The sequence below is a fragment of the Paramormyrops kingsleyae genome, chromosome 7 (genome assembly GCF_048594095.1).
Source record: "Paramormyrops kingsleyae isolate MSU_618 chromosome 7, PKINGS_0.4, whole genome shotgun sequence".
NCBI classification, from domain to species: Eukaryota; Metazoa; Chordata; class Actinopteri; order Osteoglossiformes; family Mormyridae; genus Paramormyrops; species Paramormyrops kingsleyae.
This window is the reverse complement of record NC_132803.1, coordinates 29,087,529-29,110,764: the sequence shown is the minus strand read 5'-3', so window position 1 is coordinate 29,110,764 and position 23,236 is coordinate 29,087,529. Positions and strand designations below refer to the sequence as shown.

At 46.6% G+C, this 23,236-nt stretch overlaps 1 protein-coding gene across 2 annotated transcripts in view; it reads right to left on the bottom strand.

Moving 5' to 3' along the window:
- Positions 1 to 23,236, bottom strand: part of LOC111853998 (uncharacterized) — an 82,416-nt gene that overhangs the window by 11,903 nt on the left and 47,277 nt on the right. For both annotated transcript variants that reach the window (XM_072714732.1, XM_072714733.1), the window contains 39 exons: positions 21,388 to 21,495; positions 21,195 to 21,248; positions 20,010 to 20,063; positions 19,409 to 19,453; positions 18,628 to 18,681; positions 18,473 to 18,517; positions 18,280 to 18,333; positions 18,089 to 18,133; positions 17,927 to 17,980; positions 17,197 to 17,241; positions 16,456 to 16,509; positions 15,173 to 15,217; positions 15,005 to 15,058; positions 13,872 to 13,979; positions 13,105 to 13,158; positions 12,625 to 12,678; positions 12,460 to 12,504; positions 12,294 to 12,347; positions 11,603 to 11,647; positions 11,095 to 11,148; positions 9,654 to 9,707; positions 9,167 to 9,220; positions 8,542 to 8,595; positions 8,171 to 8,224; positions 6,998 to 7,042; positions 6,871 to 6,915; positions 6,389 to 6,496; positions 4,400 to 4,453; positions 4,229 to 4,282; positions 3,740 to 3,793; positions 3,252 to 3,359; positions 3,079 to 3,132; positions 2,448 to 2,555; positions 2,264 to 2,317; positions 2,118 to 2,171; positions 1,812 to 1,865; positions 1,143 to 1,196; positions 323 to 430; positions 176 to 229 (listed from right to left, as the gene is read on the bottom strand). In XM_072714732.1, the coding sequence (XP_072570833.1) occupies positions 176 to 229; positions 323 to 430; positions 1,143 to 1,196; positions 1,812 to 1,865; positions 2,118 to 2,171; positions 2,264 to 2,317; positions 2,448 to 2,555; positions 3,079 to 3,132; positions 3,252 to 3,359; positions 3,740 to 3,793; positions 4,229 to 4,282; positions 4,400 to 4,453; positions 6,389 to 6,496; positions 6,871 to 6,915; positions 6,998 to 7,042; positions 8,171 to 8,224; positions 8,542 to 8,595; positions 9,167 to 9,220; positions 9,654 to 9,707; positions 11,095 to 11,148; positions 11,603 to 11,647; positions 12,294 to 12,347; positions 12,460 to 12,504; positions 12,625 to 12,678; positions 13,105 to 13,158; positions 13,872 to 13,979; positions 15,005 to 15,058; positions 15,173 to 15,217; positions 16,456 to 16,509; positions 17,197 to 17,241; positions 17,927 to 17,980; positions 18,089 to 18,133; positions 18,280 to 18,333; positions 18,473 to 18,517; positions 18,628 to 18,681; positions 19,409 to 19,453; positions 20,010 to 20,063; positions 21,195 to 21,248; positions 21,388 to 21,495 (2,349 nt within the window). The remainder of the gene's footprint in view (positions 1 to 175; positions 230 to 322; positions 431 to 1,142; positions 1,197 to 1,811; positions 1,866 to 2,117; positions 2,172 to 2,263; positions 2,318 to 2,447; positions 2,556 to 3,078; positions 3,133 to 3,251; positions 3,360 to 3,739; positions 3,794 to 4,228; positions 4,283 to 4,399; positions 4,454 to 6,388; positions 6,497 to 6,870; positions 6,916 to 6,997; positions 7,043 to 8,170; positions 8,225 to 8,541; positions 8,596 to 9,166; positions 9,221 to 9,653; positions 9,708 to 11,094; positions 11,149 to 11,602; positions 11,648 to 12,293; positions 12,348 to 12,459; positions 12,505 to 12,624; positions 12,679 to 13,104; positions 13,159 to 13,871; positions 13,980 to 15,004; positions 15,059 to 15,172; positions 15,218 to 16,455; positions 16,510 to 17,196; positions 17,242 to 17,926; positions 17,981 to 18,088; positions 18,134 to 18,279; positions 18,334 to 18,472; positions 18,518 to 18,627; positions 18,682 to 19,408; positions 19,454 to 20,009; positions 20,064 to 21,194; positions 21,249 to 21,387; positions 21,496 to 23,236) is intronic.

Sequence of the window (23,236 nt, the reverse complement as noted above, 5' to 3'; positions counted from 1 at the left end):
GTTTACCAAAGCAGAACAGAACAACAGTCACGGTCTCTGCCCATTGAAACGTTTAAACAAACTCTGTCCAGTATTCTACAGAAGTCCTAAAAATACCACTAATTTTGAGATGTCTGGAGTCAAACGGCAAATGTAAGGCCAACAGGAAGGAATTCTAAAGCAGAGACTGATCTACCTCTAATCCAAGGAGTCCTGGGGGGCCCATGATTCCTGTCAGGCCTTCAGGTCCCTGTACAAAACAGATGCAAATCATCAACCCCCATATCTAAAAACTAGCCTTGGTCATTCCAGAGGCCAGCTGAAGGGCGGAGGGTAAGCTCACCTGTTCCCCTGGATCCCCTTTGTCCCCTGGGTCCCCCTTATCCCCGTCGGGTCCAGGGAATCCCCGGGAGCCAGTATCCCCTTTGGGTCCGACAGCCCCTGTTGGGCCCTGCGGCAGGAAACACCATCAGACACCCAAATCAGAAGCGCATGCAGACATTCGTGGTCCTGCCATGACTCAGCCCCATGCAGTTTTGTGTCACATGCACAGTCATACACTCTACTTCTCTGCAGTGAAATGCTTTGGCATCTACTTCCATCTACTTAAATCGTATTACAACATAATTATAAATAAGTATAAAATACATCAGTAGTTGCAAGATGTGCAATAAAAGTGTGGGATGAGGTATGGAGATAAACTATGGGGATGGGGATGGGGATGTAATTCCCCAGTAATCAAACCCCCACCCCCTTAAATAATCCCAAAATGGGTGGTGACACCAAACCCTCCAACGTTCAATCCAGGGTTACACCCTTTGGATGGTGTGAAGTGTGCAAAGTGGTTGTCAGCTGCAGGAGCGTCTTTTCCATGTCCATGTTCAGGCTGTGGTAGCACCTCCCTGACAACAGCAGCTGTGCTGTGCACTGTGCCATGTATCGTGTTGTGCACTGTGCCGCGGACTATGCCATGCACTGTGCAGATTACTGTACTCTATACTGTGCTGTGTACTGTGCTGATTACTGTTCTGTGTATTGTGCCCTGTACTATGCTGTGCACTGTGCTGATTACTGTGCTGTGTATTGTGCATTGCACTGTGCTGTGTACTGTGCTAGGTACTGTGTGTTACACAGGCTGGGTTTGAACATTGAGGCACACTGACCTGCGGTCCCACTTTCCCAGCATCACCTTTCACACCTGCTTCCCCAGTCACACCCTAATAGCAAACAAACAAATAACTGGTAACGCGTCAACAAATGAAAACCAGCTCTGGGGCCTAAAATCACGTGACATTTTGTCCAAGGACAACTACGCTGAAAGCAAAGGGGACCTAAATCCTGCATAAAGGGACAGACTGTAAGGAGACGGCAGTGCAGTCAGGGCAGAAAATGTAAATCTGGCGTAAAACTGATGATGTGCTCAGAAATTCTTGTGGAATAAAATGAATCCCATGTGAGATCTTTGCTGTTCTGTTCCTCCTTGATAAAAATGAGATCACGACACCATGAAGATGAGATTTCCTGTTCAGACTCATTTCGGTATTCACATTTCTCTGGTTTCTCTCATTAAAAACCATTATTAAAAATCTCACAAAAGGTCCAGCTGGACCAATAACACAGATCCTGGAAAAGGCCTCAGAGGCCTGTATATATCTTAGAGTAATTTGTCATGTGACTCACCAATATATTAAATTTGAGCCTATTCTATTCATAGAGAAATCAGCCATGGTGTCCACTGGCCACGGTGCAGATAACCTCAGTTCTGTTGCTTTTCTGCAAATACTCTTATGAAATTATATTCTATATTCCCAAGAATCATGCAGAATATGTACCTCAGGACCCTGAGCTCCAGGGGGGGCAGCTGAGCCAGTGGTTCCAGTTTCTCCCTGAGATACAAAACATTTCAGGCAGGTGCCCTGGGGGGTATTCCCCAAAGGAGGATTTTTGGATTAGCCAGATAACTTCAGCCAAATGTAAGGACTGTCCAATAGGAATGTTACTTACCTATCCTCCTATTAGACTGTTTTCACGTTTGGCTTGAGTTATCCAGCTAACAGGGAAATCCTGCTTTGCGGAATAGCCCCTGATTTCAGCCGGGTAGTAGGTGAGTAGTAGAAGCAGGGCGTCCCTGTACTCACCTTCTTCCCAATGAGTCCTGCTGGCCCAGGTGATCCGACTGGGCCTCCAGGGCCCTATAGAATGATGGGAAAAATCCCTCTGAGCTCCTATAACTATCTCAATAACTGCTAACCTTGCAATGCAAAAAAATACAGAGGACACCCACTGGTGGGCCTGGCAGACCAGACGGCCCTGTTCCTCCCAACAGCCCTGCCCGACCCTGAAGAAGACAAAGAGCATGTAATCATGCTTAGTGCACCAAGGCATCTCCACTTCAGAAAGACAGCATGTGATGCACATATGATTCTTATTACAACCTGGAGATTGCATTTATTATTCAGATATCCTACCTGCAGTCCTACGTGGCCCTTCTCCCCCTTTGGACCTCGCTCTCCATTGGCCCCAAGGGTCCCAGAGGACCCCTCGATCCCAGAGAAACCTCGAGGGCCTACGTCCCCCTGTGGGTGAGAGATCAGCTTACTCTGATGGCAGTGGAAGGTGTCTTTAGAGGAAGCGTGGATGTGGTGCCTGTATTCTAAGGAATCCACCAACAGTGACATATCCTGACAAACGATGCCTTTTACTAGCTGTATCCGTCTGCCAGGGACCAGCACAGGAGTAAGTGACTCTCACTGTGAGCATCATACAGCAACCTCAATCTACAGATGAATGTCAATCTCAAGACCACAATGCAGAAACATTGCGCCTCAATGTCAGTGATCACTTGGGTCTCAAGGCAGCCGTCTAACAGCACTGAGGGCTTGAACCCATGTCTGTAGAAAGATCTGCTTTCTGACAAGCACAAGTTGGCAGCAAACAGCTGAAGCATTTAATTAGAAGTGACTATGTTTAACTTAGTGACTATATGAATGTTTTATTACTATTCTGATGTGCTAGTTACCACTACTCTGTAGCTGATATTAATCAATGCATGGATGGATGGATGAATGGATGGATGGAAAATGCGTTTTTTGTTCTGACCTTCTCTCCCTGTGGACCAGGATCACCAGTTTCTCCTGGGGGTCCAGTTTCGCCCTGTAAAAACAATTAAACAAAAGATTATATGTGCTCTTTTTTTACGCTGCTATTGCAGAAATGTATCAGAAAAAAGTACAGCTAGCTTCTTCTGTAGGAGGTAGGCCTGGAGAACTCACCTCCCTACCCCCGGGGCCCGGACCCCCATGGGGCCCTTTGGGGCCTTGAGACCCCATTTCCCCTGGGGGCCCCTTGGACCCCAGCTTCCCACAGTTTCCCCGGTCCCCCTGTAATATGGAAATGAGAATGATAAAGAAACAGATTAAGAATAAATTAGAAGGAAAATGTGAAGAAATAATGGATTTACACAGTTTAATCAATCAATCAATCAATCAATCAATCAAACTTATCTATCTATCTACCTATCTATCTATCTATCTATCTATCTGGCCTCTTCCTCAATATTTTGGTTTCTCATTACATGTATCGAAAAAGTAGAAAATTAGTCAACAGGAATATGCAGATCCTCCTTGAAGAGCGGGCACACCTTTTCACTCACCCATCCCAAGTTACCAAGAACAAACAAAATAATGACACTGAGAGAGAAACGAGCAGATCCCAGTAAAAATTCCTTCAATTCAGACAACATTTCATGTCTAGCACTCACCCGCTCTCCTTTCATCCCCGCGAGCCCCTCTACGCCACTCCAACCAGCATCTCCCTGGAGAGGCATTTTGGCAGTGCTTCATATCACACATTTCAGTTACACATCATTACTGGATACGAAACACAGTGTTTCAGCCTCTGCTTCCAGTCAACCATTACATTACCTCAAAACAGTTCCTAAAAGCCCATGTTAGCTAAGATCTTCATAAAGAAAGTGTTCCCACAGGTGGTTCAGTGTTGTGTTTCTCCTCCCATCTGATTTGTGGAGTCAACATGCCAGCATACTCCATGCACCTCACGCACACACACATATAAAGACTGGATGGACTGTATGCTTGATTTGACCGTTATCATAACCTGGAGAATATAAAACCTTTGTAGGCGATGGGAATGTGTGAAAACAAGCACTGGAACAGAGAACGCTGTACAATTATTCCCTGTTTAAATGCCCCAGTTGTCCATTTCTCAACACAATGTGAATAACACTAACCTGTTGACCTTCCAGTCCAGGTGGTCCCATGTCACCGGGAGGTCCTTCCACCCCCTACGCAAAACAACCACAGACACGTACATTATGTTTTATCAAGTATTTGCTTTTCCCGCTCCAAGGTAACAGCCAACTGTAGACATGTCTCCAGGCACGTGATGTCCACCACTTTACCTTTGGTCCCTTACTGCCAGCTGGTCCTGACGTTCCAGGCTCCCCTTCCTTGCCCTGAAATACAGGAAAACCCAAAGGACCTTTTACTGGACCCATTATGGCGTTGATCACATGACCAGCTGAGCAGGACTAACCAATTATAGAGTATTACAGTATGTGGTTAATGATTACCCAAGTCTTGGATGGCTCTTGGATGCACATACGCACTCTCACTTAAAAATCACATGCAGCTTATTAAATACTCATAGGATAGTTAGACAGGTACAGCAAGGGTAGCATTTTGGCACAAGACTTCATCATCTTTTCCTGCTCAGGATTGTGGGGATGCCGGTAAGCTCTCCCAGATAGCACAGGGCACGAGGCCGGGGTGCACTGCGGATGGGATGCCAGTGAGATCCCAGGTAGCACGGGGCACGAGGCCGGGGTGCACCGCGGATGGGATGCCGGTAAGCTCTCCCAGATAGCACGGGGCACGAGGCCGGGGTGCACCGCGGATGGGATGCCGGTGAGATCCCAGGTAGCACGAGGCCGGGGTGCACCGCGGATGGGATGCCGGTGAGATCCCAGGTAGCACGAGGCCGGGGTGCACCGCGGATGGGATGCCGGTGAGATCCCAGGTAGCACGAGGCCGGGGTGCACCGCGGATGGGATGCCGGTGAGATCCCAGGTAGCACGGGGCACGAGGCCGGGGTGCACCGCGGATGGGATGCCAGTGAGATCCCAGGTAGCACGAGGCCGGGGTGCACCGCGGATGGGATGCCAGTGAGATCCCAGGTAGCACGAGGCCGGGGTGCACCGCGGATGGGATGCCGGTGAGATCCCAGGTAGCACGGGGCACGAGGCCGGGGTGCACCGCGGATGGGATGCCAGTGAGATCCCAGGTAGCACGAGGCCGGGGTGCACCGCGGATGGGATGCCAGTGAGATCCCAGGTAGCACGAGGCCGGGGTGCACCGCGGATGGGATGCCAGTGAGATCCCAGGTAGCACGAGGCCGGGGTGCACCGCGGATGGGATGCCGGTGAGATCCCAGGTAGCACGGGGCACGAGGCCGGGGTGCACCGCGGATGGGATGCCTGTGAGATCCCAGGTAGCACGAGGCCGGGGTGCACCGCGGATGGGATGCCGGTGAGATCCCAGATAGCACGAGGCCGGGGTGCACCGCGGATGGGATGCCGGTGAGATCCCAGGTAGCACGAGGCCGGGGTGCACCGCGGATGGGATGCCGGTGAGATCCCAGGTAGCACGAGGCCGGGGTGCACCGCGGATGGGATGCCGGTGAGATCCCAGATAGCAGATTCTAGGGCAATAAAAGCCATGGATGTTAGATATATCAGGCTCCACCTATTAATATCTTGCGTTGTAGGTTTAGCATTTATTCTAGAAGGTTCTACTTCAGCCATTTGTCTTGAAGGAAGGACAGTTATTGACTGGTCTTTGTGCAGGAGAGCTCTGTTCTCACATTCATTGAAGTAGGCCATAGCTTCAGAGAAGTTCAGTACCAAACCCGGAACATGGCACTTGCATTACAGAAAGCCTTGCATTAAGCTGCTAAACTATCTCCCTACACTGAGGAAGACAGTCTTTGTTTAAGACCTGATCTGAATTCTGAACACCAGCGGGCAGAGATGTGCTGTAAGCTCATGTCAACCAAACAGAACATGGTGTTTCATCTTTGTTGGTAGGAGTTATGAATTATAAATGCATGAATGAATTATGAATGTGAGGTTATGAATGCTACAGAGGTGTCAGGTTTCTGATGCTGAACCCCAGGCCTACTGGTCTTAAAATACCATGGAAACAAGTCTGGGCATGTTGTGATCATGGACCCAAGATTCTACTGAAGAGTGGCTGTCATTAGATCTCAAAGTTCTCAAAGTCATTGAGGGTTCATGTTGTGGAAAACAATAAAATGCACTCATTGCTTTTTTTTACAGTGAGAAATAACAGAAGAAATAAGATAGAGAAAAAAGGAGAAAATACCCACTCACTGGAATTCCAGATGGACCATCTGGACCTTGTGCTCCCAGAGACCCTTTGCTTCCTGGAGGTCCAGGTTTGCCAAGCCCACCCTCTGGGCCTGGAACACCTGGAGGCCCCTGACAGAGAATATGAGGGCCGTCAAGGAGCAGTTTCCATCAGTCTTGAAAGAAATGTGTCATGGGTCTAACCCTTCACACCTTTGTAGGCCAACTCATACTCACGGCGCTAATTTTTGATTTCATTCAAACCAAAAGGTGAATTTCTATTAACATCTGAATTTGGGACATCATACTCAAGGGAGCAGAGATCATAACACTCAACCTGCAATCATTCACCCATTTGAGTGGAACTTTTTTTTGTAGGGGTTTGAGACAAAACTGCCTGTGATAAATGATTAGCCTTGGCTCTGGAAAATGGAATCCTCGGGCTTCGAAATGGCTAATCATCTCTGAGAGAGGCCTGGGGGGGAAATGATAGCAGAAACACTCACCGGTGCTCCATGCAGCCCTTGGAGGCCTGGCTCCCCCTGTCGGCCCTAGAGGCAAAAACATCCAACAGGAGGCTGTTAATGATGAAACACCACCTTGGAGAGATGATCTCATAAGCCAACAACATACCTGTGGCCCTGGAGGGCCTCTTTCCCCTTGGGGTCCCTTTTGGCCCTGGAACAACATTTTAAAAGTTAAATGCAATGCACACTCCACACATTCTAAACCCCAAGCTCATTGGGAGTTTTACTTACACAAAATGTTCTGAGGGCAGAACGAAATATGATTGGTTCAGAGAGATAACCAATCAGACTGTAGAGGAGTTGGGTCCAAGCCACTAGAGGAAGCAAAACCAAGACATCTGATTGGTTGATCCAGCCTTCTGTAAATGGACTTCTCTAGTTGATTGGTTCTCTATCTGAACCTTATAATTTTTTGTTCTGCCCTCAGAACATTTTTGTGTAAACCACGAGCAAACCCCACACTTTATTCCGCCACACATAATGAGGTGCCGAAGAGTCTAGTGGTAAGGAAACCGTAACCAAAGGGTCGTACGCTCCGCTTGGGACCGGCTTTTGTACCTTTGAACATCATACGTAAGCTGAGCCATTTCAGCAAAGGGTCCAGCTGTCTTGCAGCAAAACAAAGAAGATAAGAACAAGAGAATCCCAGGGGAAGCAATGGGGCGCATGTCCCAGCATCAATGGGAGTAGGTGCCGGCAGGTATGCGCATTGACTGGTGTAGACATTGGTCCAAAACACTTCAGATTCAACTTGCCATTTCTCTGTTCATAAATTTCATATAATGTTTTAAAATAAAATAAAGGTTATTACTTGCTCTTTTTGCCTTGTCTTTCTTTCAAAAACTGCACTGAAACTATCCATTGATCAAAGTCAAGATTTCAATGGTTCGACCAAAAATATTTCACCCTCAATTTTCTGATAGAAACCTACAAAAAAAAATCGGACACACTAGGTATCAAACTAAAGCTTGAAAAACAGTGAGTTTCAGGATATTTGTAACGAAATCCCAAAATCACCAGCAGAAACCGGCTGCGGAAATGAAAGTGATGTCAAAGATAATGACTTGAAAATTTAGTTTTTATTTGCCATGAAAATAAACCATTCTGATTTGTTAAATCTAACCTGGGCTGGGTTTTCTTGACGGCATCTAATGAAAATGTATTAGGAAACTGGGAAATTTTATACAGCTGCTGACCCCCTCCTGGGCTGGAGCGATCGAGGGCTCATCTTGGTTATCCATGAACACCCGCATGGGACTGGGACGAGACGCACACTTACCACTGAGCCGCCTTTCCCTGGTGGTCCCGGCAGGCCTTGTGCTCCAGGTTCCCCCTAGTGGTAGGAATGTGACATGGCTAGTCAACGTGAGTGACTATCACAAAAGTGAGATCCTGCTGGATATCGGCAAGCTGAGTGGAAGGGCTTTCGACGCTTTATAAAAGAGGTTATTAAACCACTACCACCTTTGTACCAGCTTAGTACTATTGTGGATGTATTTAATTCATTTGAGTGCCAGGGAGGGGCAATTAGCCTAATTTGATAAGCTTTCATGGGGTCCAAAATCTCTAGCAGCACCCCTGGTGCAAGGTAGGGTAAAGATGTGTATACTGATGTCCAGATGGTTGTGGTAAGCCCAGCGGCACCCTTACCATCTCCCCCATGAGTCCTGGCCTTCCACGCATGCCGACTGCTCCGGGGAAGCCCTGCAGAGAGAGGAAACAAGCGCAGAAACACAAACACAGCGATTCAAGCTAATTTATCCTGCAGAGAACGACCGTATCAACAAGCTGGCGTGCATCTGAAATCAGGACAGGCAATAAGGCCAGAATGATGTGAAGGCTTTCAAAATGAGCCAATTCTCAGTAATAATTCAATACATTGTCCAGTTCAGTTTGGGTCAGTCCAGCGCTAATCCCAGACTGCACAGAATCAGGGTCACTCTTTCACTGGGACCCCATGGAATTCTGGAAGCAGAGCAGCACTGAGAGGAAGACTCACAGAAGCATATGGGGCACATGCGGACTCACAGCCAAGACCAAAAACAGACCCTTGACTCTGGAGGCATTATTTACTCCAACTGAATAATATCTTCATTCCTTTGCATGCATTCAGTATGAAAATATGAAATTAAAGCCATAAATTTAATGACCTAAAAAGGTCCTCCACATTCTCATTGTGGTAGACAGAAATACACCTGGACTCCAGTGACATCCACCACCCCCCCCCACCAACCCCCCCTGCCCTCTGAGTAAAACAAGATCAGGAATCACTTACATACATGCCTACTGGCCCCTGTGGCCCCTCCATGCCTTCCTTTCCCATGAAGCCCTGGGAGGTAAGAGTACACAAGACGAATGGGCAGGAGAATTATGACATCACTTCCTTTGTCGATACTGTTGATCAAGCAGACATGAATCTGCGTACATACAAATTCAGATATACATACCCACAGTAACACAAAACTACACAAAATCATGTTCAGACCATTCCTCAGACGAAACAGGAAAGGTCTTACTATTAGACTGCAGCATAGTACTTTTCCTGCAAAGGTTTTAGGATTGTGTCCTTTTGTTCATAATGGGAGCAGTACTGGTGATCAACTTCATCAAATACCTTTAAACCAGCTACGTTCACGTTCAGCACCAGAGGACTTCAGCAGCTCCGTGTTTAAGGTAAAAAACTGACTTGCTGGACTCCAACTGCACCCAAAACAACAGACTTTGTCTCCTTCCTGGAAGTGAACTCTCCCTGGAAAACTCACCCTCTCACCATGGGGTCCAGAGAAACCTTCTGATCCTGGTCTTCCTGGAGGACCCTGTCACGAAATCATTAAATACATCTCATTTATATTAATGATTCAATGACTAATTTATTATTTGATTTTGAATCATTGTTTTAACTTATCTAATATTTAACTGATAATAATAACTACATTAATATTTCTCACGCCCCGCAGATATTTCAATATACATACATACTTTGCTATTTCAGTTTAAACAGAGCGATATTTGTCCAAGAATTAAAAAAATAATTGAATTTGTAAACAGCAGAGCAGCTACTGGCCAAAAGCAGAGAAATGCGGAGAGGTGGACTGGGGTGACACAGCACGCAGGACACTTTTCTGGGTCTGGCCAAGCTGGGGTAGGTGAAGGAGCACTGGACAGAGATCCTAACATGCGGCTCGTGGAAGAACTCCCCGACAACAACAACAACCCGGCAAACAACCCACAAGCCCTAAAACACCCAGTGCGTTATTTGGCAAATGCTTTTATCTACAGTAACACACATTTTAGAGAAGGGAGGGTCAAATAGCCCCTGGAGAAATTGGGGGTCCTCAGCCTTGCTCAAGAGCCCGACACTGAAATAACTCTCCTGCTACAGAGATATGAACTCACGACCTTCCGATCACAGTCACTGCATTCTATCCAGCAGAACCACAGACTGAAAATGGATGCATTTATCTTTATATGACAGTTTAAATGGGATTAAACAGATGCTGATGTAAAAAAAGAATATAAAAACCCCACTGAATGACAAAAGTGTGAACCACCGGTTCGGGTTTATGGCTCAGTTCAGCCGGGCTGGCTCTCTATCTGCCGTTTCATGGCCCCGCTGCAGAACATCAGGTCTGCACACAACCCCCTAACGCTGTAATTAAACCCTGCGGCAGACTCCGCATGTTTTTTGCCAGGATTTATGCACACTTGGGTTATGCTTAGTGTTTATTTCCCGAGCAGAGACGTTTCCAAAGCAGCCAGCAACAGTAATCATCCCAAGACCTTTTTTATCCAGCTGTTTGTGTTGTGAAGCAATTCAGGGGAACCTTGCGATCTGGGGCCACCATTTTGCATCTTTCTCGCCCGATAACACTTAACGGTCACATCTCCCCAGCCTAAGTGAACTAGGGGGAGCTTTCACTATAGCAACCAGAGCGCACAATGCTTCAAGACAAGATCTCCATGCTTAGAAGCATTTTATCTGAAATTGTTGTGGTGTAGAACGGGATTCCTAAGTGCCCCCTTCTCAGAACCCCAGGGGGGTGTTGGTCAACACAGCAGGAAGCAGGAATACAGGAACACGGCTACTCGTGATGCATGACTCCCCCACCATGATGACTCTGAGGGACAGCATGAGGATACAGTCCCCCTAACACATCCCAGAACCAACAGGACAAAGGGGTGGGCCGGGGTAGGGGGGCATACCGGGGCTCCGGGGGGGCCTTCCTGTCCTCTTTCTCCAGGGGCCCCTCGAAAACCCTGGTGATAAAGAGAGGGAGCAGAAAAAAGAAGAAACAATGAGAGAAAAAGGTGAGGATGAAAAAAGAAAGGGGGTGGGAATGAGAGAATGGGAGGATCTTATTGAACTGAATTTGATTGTTGAAAGATTATGACTAAAATACAGAAACATAAAATCCACTATAAAAAAAAGGCTAAAGGAACAACACCTGTGCAAAACCAGAGACCCAACATAAAATGAGGCTCATGCACTAAAAAAGAAGCTTAATCACAATGTTTAAAGGGAAAATTACATTGAAAATGAACAGCAAGACAGCATGTGTTAATCAGTGTGTTTCTGAGATAGTCAAAGGCAAATCGGTACAGTCAAAGGCTATTTTCTATGCAGATCTTTGGTAGGGGGTGAGGGTTCTAAAATTTTGTTAGACAAGGTTAATTAAGGCCCCGTTTTAGTGGAGATCAGACACTCACTCACCCTGGGTCCTCTGCTGCCTGCATTCCCGGGCACACCAGGATGTCCCTGAGGGAGACAGTCAGGAACAGTCACACACACCCACAGCAGCAAAAACAAAAGGAAACGAAACATGAACGTGAGTAGAATGAAAGAGCCCCCTCACACCACTGAACTAACTGCTGTCCACAGCTTACGCCAGCGTTTACGCATTTGCGATAATCCACCTCACAGAGTGACTGTTTTACATTTCCATCAGTTTACATTTTAAATCAGTCACAGTGCAACAAGCGAAGGGAATAAACAACCTCATTCACAATAAACACAAAGTCAGAGAAACTGGCAAAAAAATGGAGAGCACCATCTCATTCCTGTAATGACAATGGTCTGCCGGGTCTCACCGGAGGAGATTTCTCTAGCAAACTCCCAGAATGCTTTGGGGGCAAGGAGCAAATACAGGGCAGATCGTCCTTTGCGCTACCCAGGCCCTCAGCTAATCTCAGACTTTGCTGTAAATGAACATGGCCACGTCCTCCGTATTAGCAGAGAAAAACAACATTTCTGCTGCCTGTCCTGCTCTGCAATCAGCGGATACCAGCAGGCACCTGATTCTAGGTCACATGACCAGCAGGAGCCAAACATGGCTGTGTGGGTGCAGGCAATGGGCGGTGCATGGGAATGATGATCAGGGTATGAGAATATATAGAATGGGAACCTGTGTACCAGGCTTTCCTTCAGGTCCTTCAGCCCCAGACAAGGCCTGCAAACCCTGTAAGGCACAAAAAAACAGGGACACACACAGACAAATACACATAGTATAACATGGGGTTATAAACTAGTCACTTCAAAAGGGCGTCCAGTCCAGCATTCACACTCCTTACCGGCACTCCCGGTGGGCCAGAGAGTCCTCGCTGCCCCGTGCGACCCTGGAGGGACAGGGCTGTATTTTAGGGTTGTCTCATTAACTACCGCGCCCCCTGCAGTCCTCTATGGGATATAAACCACAATAAATAAGTCAATGTCTTTACAGCAAGGGCAAGAGTTACCCGAGGGCCTTTGGCTCCTTGTTTTCCAGGACGTCCCTCAAGTCCTCTGACCCCCTTAATAACGACACACAGGCACATTCAGAACCGCTGCTGTGACTTTGCTGGGTGTCAGAAAAGAGCTATGCAAACAAAAAACTCAAATATGCAAATAAAATTCAAATAACAGTCTGAGATGTCCCTTCACTTTCTAGATGCATTTTGGACAAGAATTTAGCTTTCCTTGTCTATGTGTAGAGAGCAACCAGATAGCATGTAAACAGTAGCAGAGCGGAAGATTACACCAAAGGGTGCAGGAATGCGCGCGGAGAATGTTTATTTTATGTCGACGACCTTGAAGGCTGTCGGAAAACTCGGAATGATCTCCCTTACTTCTGGTGGAAGCCAGTGCTACCTGTAAAGATGGGGAACAGAAGCAGGTTGCCCCATGGCCTCTCCTGTCTCCCATTTATACGCCTCGGGTTAGTACAAGGTGTCTCTGACCTTTAAACCTTCCTTGCCAATTTTTCCCTGAATGCCGGACTCTCCGTCTTCACCCTGTGAAAGATACAAACTTCCCATTAGCGGTAAGAGTAGCGGTAAGGTTTAGGGTTAGGTATACATACTGAATGACACTGTGACATCATATTTTGTGGGAAAACAGTTGAAAGTGCTGGTAACCATTTCTGTCCCCCAGAATCTGCCATTTATATATTTTTATTTTGACTAATTTGTTTCCTTTACAGTCCTTGCCCCCCCCATCGTCCCATTTAAAGTTTGAGGGTATGATAAGGGTGGGATGGGCATAGAGCATAGGGGGGTGGAGCAGAATTAAGGATCTGGAGCATTGAATAGATTGCGGCGTACAGTAGTTAGTAATCAATGGTTTGCACCTGAGTTGGGTAATTCAAGTCCAGAGAGTACAAGTCCAGACCGGGATTTTGTTTCAACCAACCAGTTGAATACAGTACTTTGTGACTGCAACTCTTTAGGCTCAACTGGTTCATTGAAACAAAATCCCAGTCTGGCCTTTTACTCTCTGGACCTGAATTATTCAACTCTGGTTGGCATTAATGCCATTATATGGTTTGTTTCTTGTTCCATTCTATGAATGTGAAGCACAGAAATCCAATAGAGAGACAAAAAAAAAATCTGTCCAGGTCTTTCTGTCCTTTTCTGATGGGTGACGGCTCAGACAGACACCCATGTAGTGCCAGGTTTTCCTGCTGGGGGACAAAAGCAGGGACATGTGGCCAGGGAGAGACTAATACCTGGATCCCTTTAGGACCTGGCTGACCTTTCAGCCCAGGGAAGCCTGGCAGGCCAAGAGGACCTCGCCCCCCTTGAGGTCCCATAATTCCCGAAGCTCCCATGAGGCCCTGCGTGGGAGCAGATACAGCAAGCATGACGACGGCCATCTTCGACACAAGACCCTTGTAACATTTTCGAAAGAACAGCATGTTAAAGTATAGACTATGCTGAACTACTATAATATTAAGAGGAATAAATTAACTATAACATATTCATATGTTTTACCTTTTAAACTCAACATTTATGTCCAACGATTTATTGAAAGTACTCAACAGTACAAAAGGTTTAAATGGAACAGGGAAAGGCCTTGGATATAAGCCAACGATGAGAGCTGGGGTCACAGTAAGTGTAGCAGGTAGCTCTATGCCAACCCACCTTGTCCATAAAAGACTCTGGATTGTCCTGGAAGTTAGAGCAGTGTTTCCCAAACCAGTGCTCAGGGTACACTGGACTGATCCACAATTCTGCTTTATTCCAGTTCTCAGCACACCTGTAAGGTATTTATAGCTCTTGATTGCTTGGGTCAGGTGTTCTAGGGACTGGGATTAAACAAAAATGTGGATCTGTCCAGTGTGTCCCAAAGACTGGCTTGGGAAACACTGACTTAGAGTATATGTCTCAGGGATCGCACTGCAGCTGCCTGTCTGAGATTTGAAAGTAGGATTTGCCAGCACCTTTCTCCTGTACAGTGTGTAGAGCGCTATGATTCTGGATAGCCTAATAAACTGGATTCAGGTTCTCACCCTGGCAGTCTAATAAACTGGATTCAGGTTCTCACCCTGGCAGCCTAATAAACTGGATTCAGGTTCTCACCCTGGCAGCCTAATAAACTGGATTCAGGTTCTCACCCTGGCAGCCTAATAAACTGGATTCAGGTTCTCACCCTGGCAGCCTAATAAACTGGATTCAGGTTCTCACCCTGGCAGGCTAATAAACTGGATTCAGGTTCTCACCCTGGCAGGCTAATAAACTGGATTTAGGTTCTCACCCTGGCAGCCTAATAAACTGGATGCAGGTTCTCACCCTGGCAGCCTAATAAACTGGATACAGGTTCTCACCCTGGCAGCCTAATAAACTGGATTCAGGTTCTCACCCTGGCTCCTTTGAGTCCTGGGTTTCCATGGTCTCCATCTGGCCCCATAGCACCCTGTGGGGGCAACAGAGAAAGACTGGAGGGAATGACACTGTCTAGCTGTAGAGGACATACTGGAAAGGGAGGACACACATTAAGTAAGTGTAATAACGCAGTACGATTTCTTACCCTGTCACCGGCAGGCCCTTGTGAACCTTGTGCTCCCATGAGACCCTTAAAGATGACAGCGAGATACTTTTACAATGTTAATTAGCCCAGCAGCTGTGCTTACTGAAAGCAGTGTACATCTGCTAGATACCAGAGTCTGCCCAATAGTTCAACATCCTACATGCTGCTCCTACTGATGTCCGATCCATGGTCACTTCCCCCAACCAGTATGCAAACCTGGTTATGTGACTTTTGACATCATCCAGGCTGGGTTTGAGGTGGTCAGGTGTTCAGTAGCAGGGTCCTGTCTCAGACTTGAACCCAAAGTCTTTTGGCCAATGGTCCAGCTCAAATGGCTATGGTACGTATCCACCCCCCCCCCCCCACCCCAAGTGGGACCCAGCCGGCAAATTATACAAAGCGCCGCTTTTTTTTTCCGTTGGCCCCCACTGTTTTGAGACCCCCGCTCTGCCCCTGCTCCCAGGTGACCTTTGTTGTTGTGTTGTCCTCCTATGCCTAAGGCAGGGGGGGTGGGGGGGTGTGACTGCATTTTTAATGACATAACCCCCCAGAAATGGGGAAAGCTCCCAACGTGTCCCCTTGCGGTCTTATGAAAAGAGCGCTCACAGGACTGAAGAAACAGCTGAATAGTCTGTGAAACTTGACAAAACGTCTTCTGGCACTTGTTATGGATCAAAACCAGAGCTCCGCCAAAATGTGAACCGCATGGAGATATTCTGGTAGACGTGCTCTGTAGGTCTAAAGGAGCCGCTGCAGTCACACAGTTTGAAAACTACAAAGTGAGCACGTGCCCCATTGTTGTATCTGCCCTCTCCACCTCTGACCTTTCAGGATTCTTAGGCAGAAACATACGTTTTTCAAAAAGCAGCCATTGTTGAAACTCAGGTGTACATAAGGACAGCAAGGCAGTAATTCTGCATCACTCTGCTGGAGTGCTTTGTTTTGTCTTCACGTCTTCACACTCACTCTGCTGAGTGGAAATATTTCAAAGCTTATGCTACAGTATTAATTTGCTAAGAATACATGATGCTCCACAGCACATTATTATTATTATTATTATTATTATTATTATTATTATTATAAATATTGTGCTAAACTGGATTCTTATGTTAGTGACACAGGTTAGGACAGGGGTCCTTCCTGGGATCCCCTTGGAACTAGAAATCTTTTTGTCCTGACTGAACTGCAACTGAATCGACCATAAATGGCAATACGGGTGATCTCATCACAGACAAGGTCATGGCAAGGTCAAGCCCACTTTCGTATCTCAGGCAGGTACTTACTGCGAGCCCCTCGAACCCTGGATCCCCTCTTGCCCCAGCTGGTCCGACAGGTCCCTGGTGGAAGATGGACATAACAAAAGGCAGATAAAGGCAGAGAGACGGAAGGTTTAATTCATATCGTCCTGCACCACTTGCTTCTATCGTCTGTTCTACTCTCTCACTAAGGCTCTGCTCTAAAACGTAGAGATACAGTTAAACGCAGCATGGAGAGCACAGCGCAGCCGAACTTGAGTACCACTGACATCATGACCTAATTTATCGCCCGCCCATCCGATACATACATCCCCGTAAGGCACTTCATCTACTTTCATACATCTTTCATCATACAGTTACAATATCTGTGTCAAACCTGGCTTGCCCTTACACCTGAACTTATCATGACAGAAGAATTATGTACAGTAACATTAGCCATGATTTAGCGTACTTAAAAACGCTTGTCGGCACACTATATTTTTATGAATCTCATCTCGGTGATGAGCACCATGGCATGAGATCTTGTCTGTTTCTCTTCAGCCCATGCTTGTGTTGTACATGTTCACGCCATTCCCTCTTCCTGTCTCGCTTTATAAGGGAAGGTTCCCTTTTCTGGGCAGATTGATCAGCGAGCTCAATAAGCTACGGTAAGTTTCACGTTGTCTGGCCTGCCCACAGCCGCAGCCGGCGCACCGACAGGTGAAATTCAGACATGAATCTGAGCTGTATGAGGTCATGGCCGTCTGCATTCTTTTATTTTTAACTTACAGCGTTTCCTTTGGGGCCGGGAGCACCACTCATTCCAGGTTTACCCTAGAGAAGCAGGACAAAGGCAGGGTAATTGTCTAGTCATCCACTGCAGATATTAATTAGCGACATTAATGTCAAATACTAATGTCAAACTTAGAGCATCAGATATGAAATGGATTCAGCTACATAGTATTTTTTTTATTTTAAATTCCTTTGCACTGGTACATGGAGGTTTTAGTTGGTGTCTGAAAAGTGTCATATACCCCGCAGCCTTTTTAAAACATGGGGGGTACACATTCATTTCACTAAACACTCCTTGGGGGCTGGTGAATGTCACAACCACAGGTGTATACAGACCTTGAAGCCCTCCGATTTTGTGTCTCAGCCCCCCTAAAATTAAATGTGTCTATTTTCTTGAAAGTGAATTGTTCTAAAACTAATTAGCAATTTGCCCCGTATTTCCCCCCGCTCCAAAAACTTCATTGTGAGGGACCCCCCCCCGTGAAGGATGATGGCATCCCATAATTTCTTCACTGGGATGCAACACGTCATGCTGCGCCAGATTTGGCCTGGCATACTGATCTTGGGTCACGTGACCATCTGGTGAAACATCCTCTTTCACACCTCCCCCCTTCTGCTCAGAACCCCTGGTGTGTTCCCAGTGACTGCCAGCCAGCAGGACCGACCCATGGTGTGAGATATGGGGGGGGGGGGGGGATCGAAGGATAACAGAGCTGAACGAAAGTACCTGAGGACCTCGGAGCCCTCGAGATCCGCTCGGTCCTTCCAGCCCTAGTGGACCCTGGACGAGGCAAAGAAAGGCAGAGGTCATTTACCAGCATTGGCCACAGGGTGGCGCCGTGCTGGAATGCAAATCGAGCCATGAAGTCATCGAATGGTTGCTACACACCTGGGGACCCCTGGGGCCAACAGCTCCAGGTGGTCCAAGGTCTCCCTGTGAAGACCAGAGTACAGAACATCAGAACAGGGGACAGTGTGTGACCAGCTCTCCCACCCAAAACCAAGCGCACTGCTCCCACTATTAAGTTAAGGCAGGTTCCCATCTCTCCCCCCCCTGCCCAAAACCTCCAAAAAACTCACCTGTGAACCATTCACCCCTTGAGCTCCTATGGCACCTGTCAGACCTTGGGCCCCCTGTACAAACACACACAAAACTATTATTTCAAAGAATACACGGCTTACCTATCATTATTTAATCAGAGACGTTGTAAATCAGCGGATAAAGAGCGGAGAACGGCAACAATAAAAGAACAGCATGTGCACTGTAACTCACTACTGCCCCCGGAGGCCCGGGAATGCCGTCAGGCCCATACTCCCCCTAGAAAACAAAATACAAAATCCCGCTGATCTGGATGAGAGTCACAGGGTCATGGGTGCCATTCTAAAGCTCAGCCAATCCAGCCTAGTGAGACGGTTTCAGTGACTCACCTGGGGCCCTGGGGCCCCTTCCACTCCTGGAGCCCCTCTGAATCCCTGTGGCCCCTGAAGGTCATATGAGAAGAAGCATGTTCCTTAATTCTGCTTGTTACTCCAGTGGCCGAACAGCTAGTCAACGTGTGGTGCTCAATACAGTGCTGGCGTCACCCTGAGAACCGCCATTTTCAGTGATTCTGAATGACGTCTGTCACAGAACGTGGGGCAGAGCTTCCCAGTAGCATGTGATGCGGCTCTACTTTTAGTAGCTCCCGTTTCATGAATGCATGCGAGTCCTAATGTCTTCCTGTGTGTGGGGTTGGTGGGAGGCTTTCATAAATAACATATCTGATATTGAACTAACAAGGAGCAAGCGAGCTGGTAGGTGAAAGCTGTCCAACTAAACAGAATGTGCGTCAGAAATGACTGATTTGTTTTTAGATAAAGATTAGAAGTAATCAGCAGAATATACTTTACTAAACATTTTCTTAATAAACATCATTGCCATAATTATTGTGTAATTTAACAAAATATGGTGCCTTTATTTTCCCTTTTTGATTGTCCCCCTGGGTCGCCCCTCCATCCGTGCCCCCCCCCCCCCCCCCATAAAATAATCTGAAGCTTGCACTGGCTTACAGGTCTTAAAAATGGTGTCCATGCTGGTCTGATCCACTCACTTTAAGAACAGACACCATCATTTTAAAAACCTTGGGCTGACTGCTACATGTCATCCTAGCACAAACGCTGGTCCTGACAGAATGCCACTAGGAGGCGATGTGGTTCCTGATAGACTCACCGGTTGCCCCACGGGACCCTTGAGGCCGGGCTCCCCTTTGGATCCCTGAAACAGAAAGACAGACGTGAAACCAAAATATTGTCTGTTGACAGTGTCTCAGTCTGAGAAGGGTAAGGCATGAATTTTAACATTAGCTCCCTTCATTTGTGGAAAAGCAGACCTGCTGAATCCCTCAGTATTTCTCAGATGAATTAGAAGGTGTGAGGAATCTTGCATTATCTTTGTAAGAGAGATCACTGCGCATGACTTTTCACTAAGACAGCTATTGTTCTCAATCCCAGTTTGAAGAAGGTATTCCAAAATATTTAAGCATTGGGTTGAAGTAATTATTACGCTAATTGAACCAATTTAGCAGTTAGCAGTTGCTCAAAGTGCTAAAGCCAGTAACCCACAAGAACCAGGGTTGAGACACTGACCTCAAACCTTAAAAAAGGTTATGTCAGGAATTGGAAGATCGCAATCTCTTTTGTATGTTGCCCACCACTTGGTCGCGACATAGTGCATATATGCACACACAAAATATTAATGTACAAGTGGATCAAACGACATTGAACATTCAGTGTGAATGTTGTGGTTTTCATTGTGGGAGAAATTGAAGTACCTTCTCTCCTGGGTCTCCTTGGTCTCCATAAGGTCCTCCATGTCCAACTGGACCCTGGAAAAAGAAATCTCTCCAGCATATTTTGCAAGACCATCTTAAATGATGATAGGCACAAAAGTCACTATTTAAAATGTCAGGTCTCTCACATGCATCATTCCTTATTTGTCAGTGGATGCCACATCTGCCGGTAATAATGAGTTCAGATTATTTCAATATACACTACCTGGCCAAAAAAAAACGTTGCGCACTTTAATATTTTGTTGGACCACCATTAGCTTTGATTATAGTATACATTTGTCAGTGCATTGTTTGCACATACAACATCTGAACATCTGATGTGCTGAAAAGGACTTTACAGAGTGCTTCAACTCATCATCAATGCAAGATCTCAACAAGAAATGAATGCAAATCTGGAAAAAATGTTGTTAAGACACCATGGTGGTCAGTTCATGAGTGAAAATGATTCCTCATGCTCCCTGAATCACTCTTTGACAATTCGAGCCTGATGAATCTTGGCATTCTCATCCTGGAATATGCCCATGCCGTTAGGGAAGAAAAAGTCCATTGATGGGATAACCTGGTCGTTCAGTAGATTCAGGAACTCAGCTGTCTTCACTTCATTGCTGCATAATGTTTCTGAGCTGTAATAATGATCCAATAATTGGCTCTTAAGTACTTGCTAATTTAAATTCAAACAGTGACTATATATTTTTGGCCAGGCAGCGTATATTTAACATTGAGAAATACCAGGTAACCTGTTAGCTTCAGGATGCTTTAGTGAAGACTCCCTCCTCTCCAGAGCAGCAGTAAAAAGGTAGAACAATAGGCGAAAGGGTTAAAGTCTTCAGGCTAAACACCTTTGTCTGCACACTCGGCATAAAGCAGTCATTCTAGTCTAAGCTCTGTCCAGGCTAATTAACCTTGTTGTTCTACTTGATTTTTTTTTGCATGAAAGCACACTACAGGCCCCTCAGGCTAGAGAGATAATTTGATATTTAAATAATAAAAAATTTATTCCCAACCATATACTATAAAATAAGGCTGCCCCAGCATGGCTTGAACAATGTGCGAAGAAACACTGCCCCCTTGTGGCTATCTAAGGTACTAAAGGTAGCGGAAGGCGTCCGCACTCTCCCCAGCCCTTGGATGGGTGCCCACATGACGTACTGGCTCTGCTTCTCTTACCTCGTCCCCCTTCTCCCCTTTCTGTGCTGCTTCACCTTTATAACCCTGAGGACCCTGGTGAACATGCAGAAAAAAAATCGAATCAGGAATGTTCACAACGGCCACGAGTGTATGAACCACTTACTCTGATGCTGTGTTACCATGGTCAGGCAGAGAGGAAGTCAGCAAGAGCAACGGCGACCTTTGCCCTCACCCGGAGGCCTGGTATCCCAGGGGGCCCTGGCTGCCCGTCAAATCCATGTTCCCCATGCGTCCCGCTGTGCCCCTTTCGGCCTGGCATGCCCATCGGACCTGGCTCACCCTGAAGAGGGCACAGTCACACGAATTGGGGTGACACAAAACTTCATGCATTCCTATATTCGATAACCTCAAACGTGTGTGAGTTTTTTGTTTTTCTGGGAATTCTGCTTAGTTTAGAAGTTTAGAATTTCTGGTTGTTTAGAATCAGACTGCTCATGTTCTTCATGAAGTTTGCCGCAAACACTGCAGTGAAAAACGCCGGAGACGGCACAAGGCAGCTTCCATAAAACCAGCCAGACGACACCAGCGGGACACGATGTCATCGGTAACATCTCTGCTGCCACCCGTGGATGTAACGCGAGCCTTTCCCACATCCTCACATAATCAGGAACAGCTTTCCGTCTAAAGCAAACCAAGCTGTGGAAAGTCACTTGTAACCAAACGGCGCCACGTGTCTCGACGCGAAATGAATTGGAACGGCAGACAACAGCAAACTCTGTGGTCCGTCCTGGTTGGCCAACACGCCTGAATGAGAATCTGACAGCTTTGATTGAAGGTGACCTCCAGTAACATTGTAAGCCTTTCATATGATTGGTGACATCTCACCGTGAAACCTGTGCTCACTGTGCAAGTGTGTTGAGTAGCATTGGAGCTAGTTATGGGAAAAACAATGCTTTTGGGCCTACAGTGACTGAGCAGGCTTTCCCCTACACCATCAATAAACCTGTGGTTTAACCCAGTGAGAGCAACCAACAGGAATGGTGATTGACAGTCTCACCCCCTCCCATAGCTTTTAAAGAATGATTATTGTTTATCTGAAAGAACTGGATCTGTGGCTAAAAGGTTGCAGACTAAACGCGGTTTTGGGAGAGGAATCCAACAGGAATCTTTATTAGCAATTCATCCAATCAGTTCTGCATCCATATTTCTGTTACTGGGCTGTATGTGTATAATGATACACATACAATAATAACATGTTTCCATTTACGCTTTTAAGACTTCCAATGAAGTCTTTAAAGCGATTAACAATAACAAAAGTGACAAACTTGTTTTTTTTTTGTTTTTTTTAAGCTAGTATTTAAAAAGGTGGTTGGGATTGCCATCTTTGTGGGAATCTCTGCACACTGTCAAGAAGCCCACAGCAGTACAAACACACCAACAGGATTCCACTGCTATCTGCACCCCTCACAAAACAGGGTGGGGAGGCCAGCCATCACACTGCCTGGCCGTGTCTGCAGTGCTAAATCACCCGGGCTTTGATGTAGAGGCAGTCTGGAATAGTGCTAAATCCCCCCCACCCCAACCAAGGATCTTTCAGCCGTGAAAGCTAACTCACGGTGGTAAGGTGGACTCTGTTTATGCGGCGTGTGGGGGAGGGTGCATTACACACCGTCATATTTCACACATGGGTTCAACAAAGAAGGATTTATTTAATTACACTCTGACCCCAGTGGAATAAATCTGACCTCTGCCTTGACTGAAGAAATCCCTGGGTGGCCATGTCTCATTGATCAGAACAAACATTCTTTATATTTTAGTGCCAGAAGAATAACAGCTGCCACCTAATCTGCATGCTACTGGCGGAATAATCCACTGAGTGACACGGGGGAGAGAGCGGGATCGCATATCTGCCGTTAACAGGGACGCCGCTATGGTGTGGGGTCCAAAACAGAGCGCCTCTAATCGGCAGTTCGCTGAAAGAAGATTAAGTATGTTAACCCCAGTGGACCCATTAAAGTCCCATTAAGATCTTATCGCCAACATAAAGGCCATGATGTAATCCCCCTCCAAAACAGTAAATA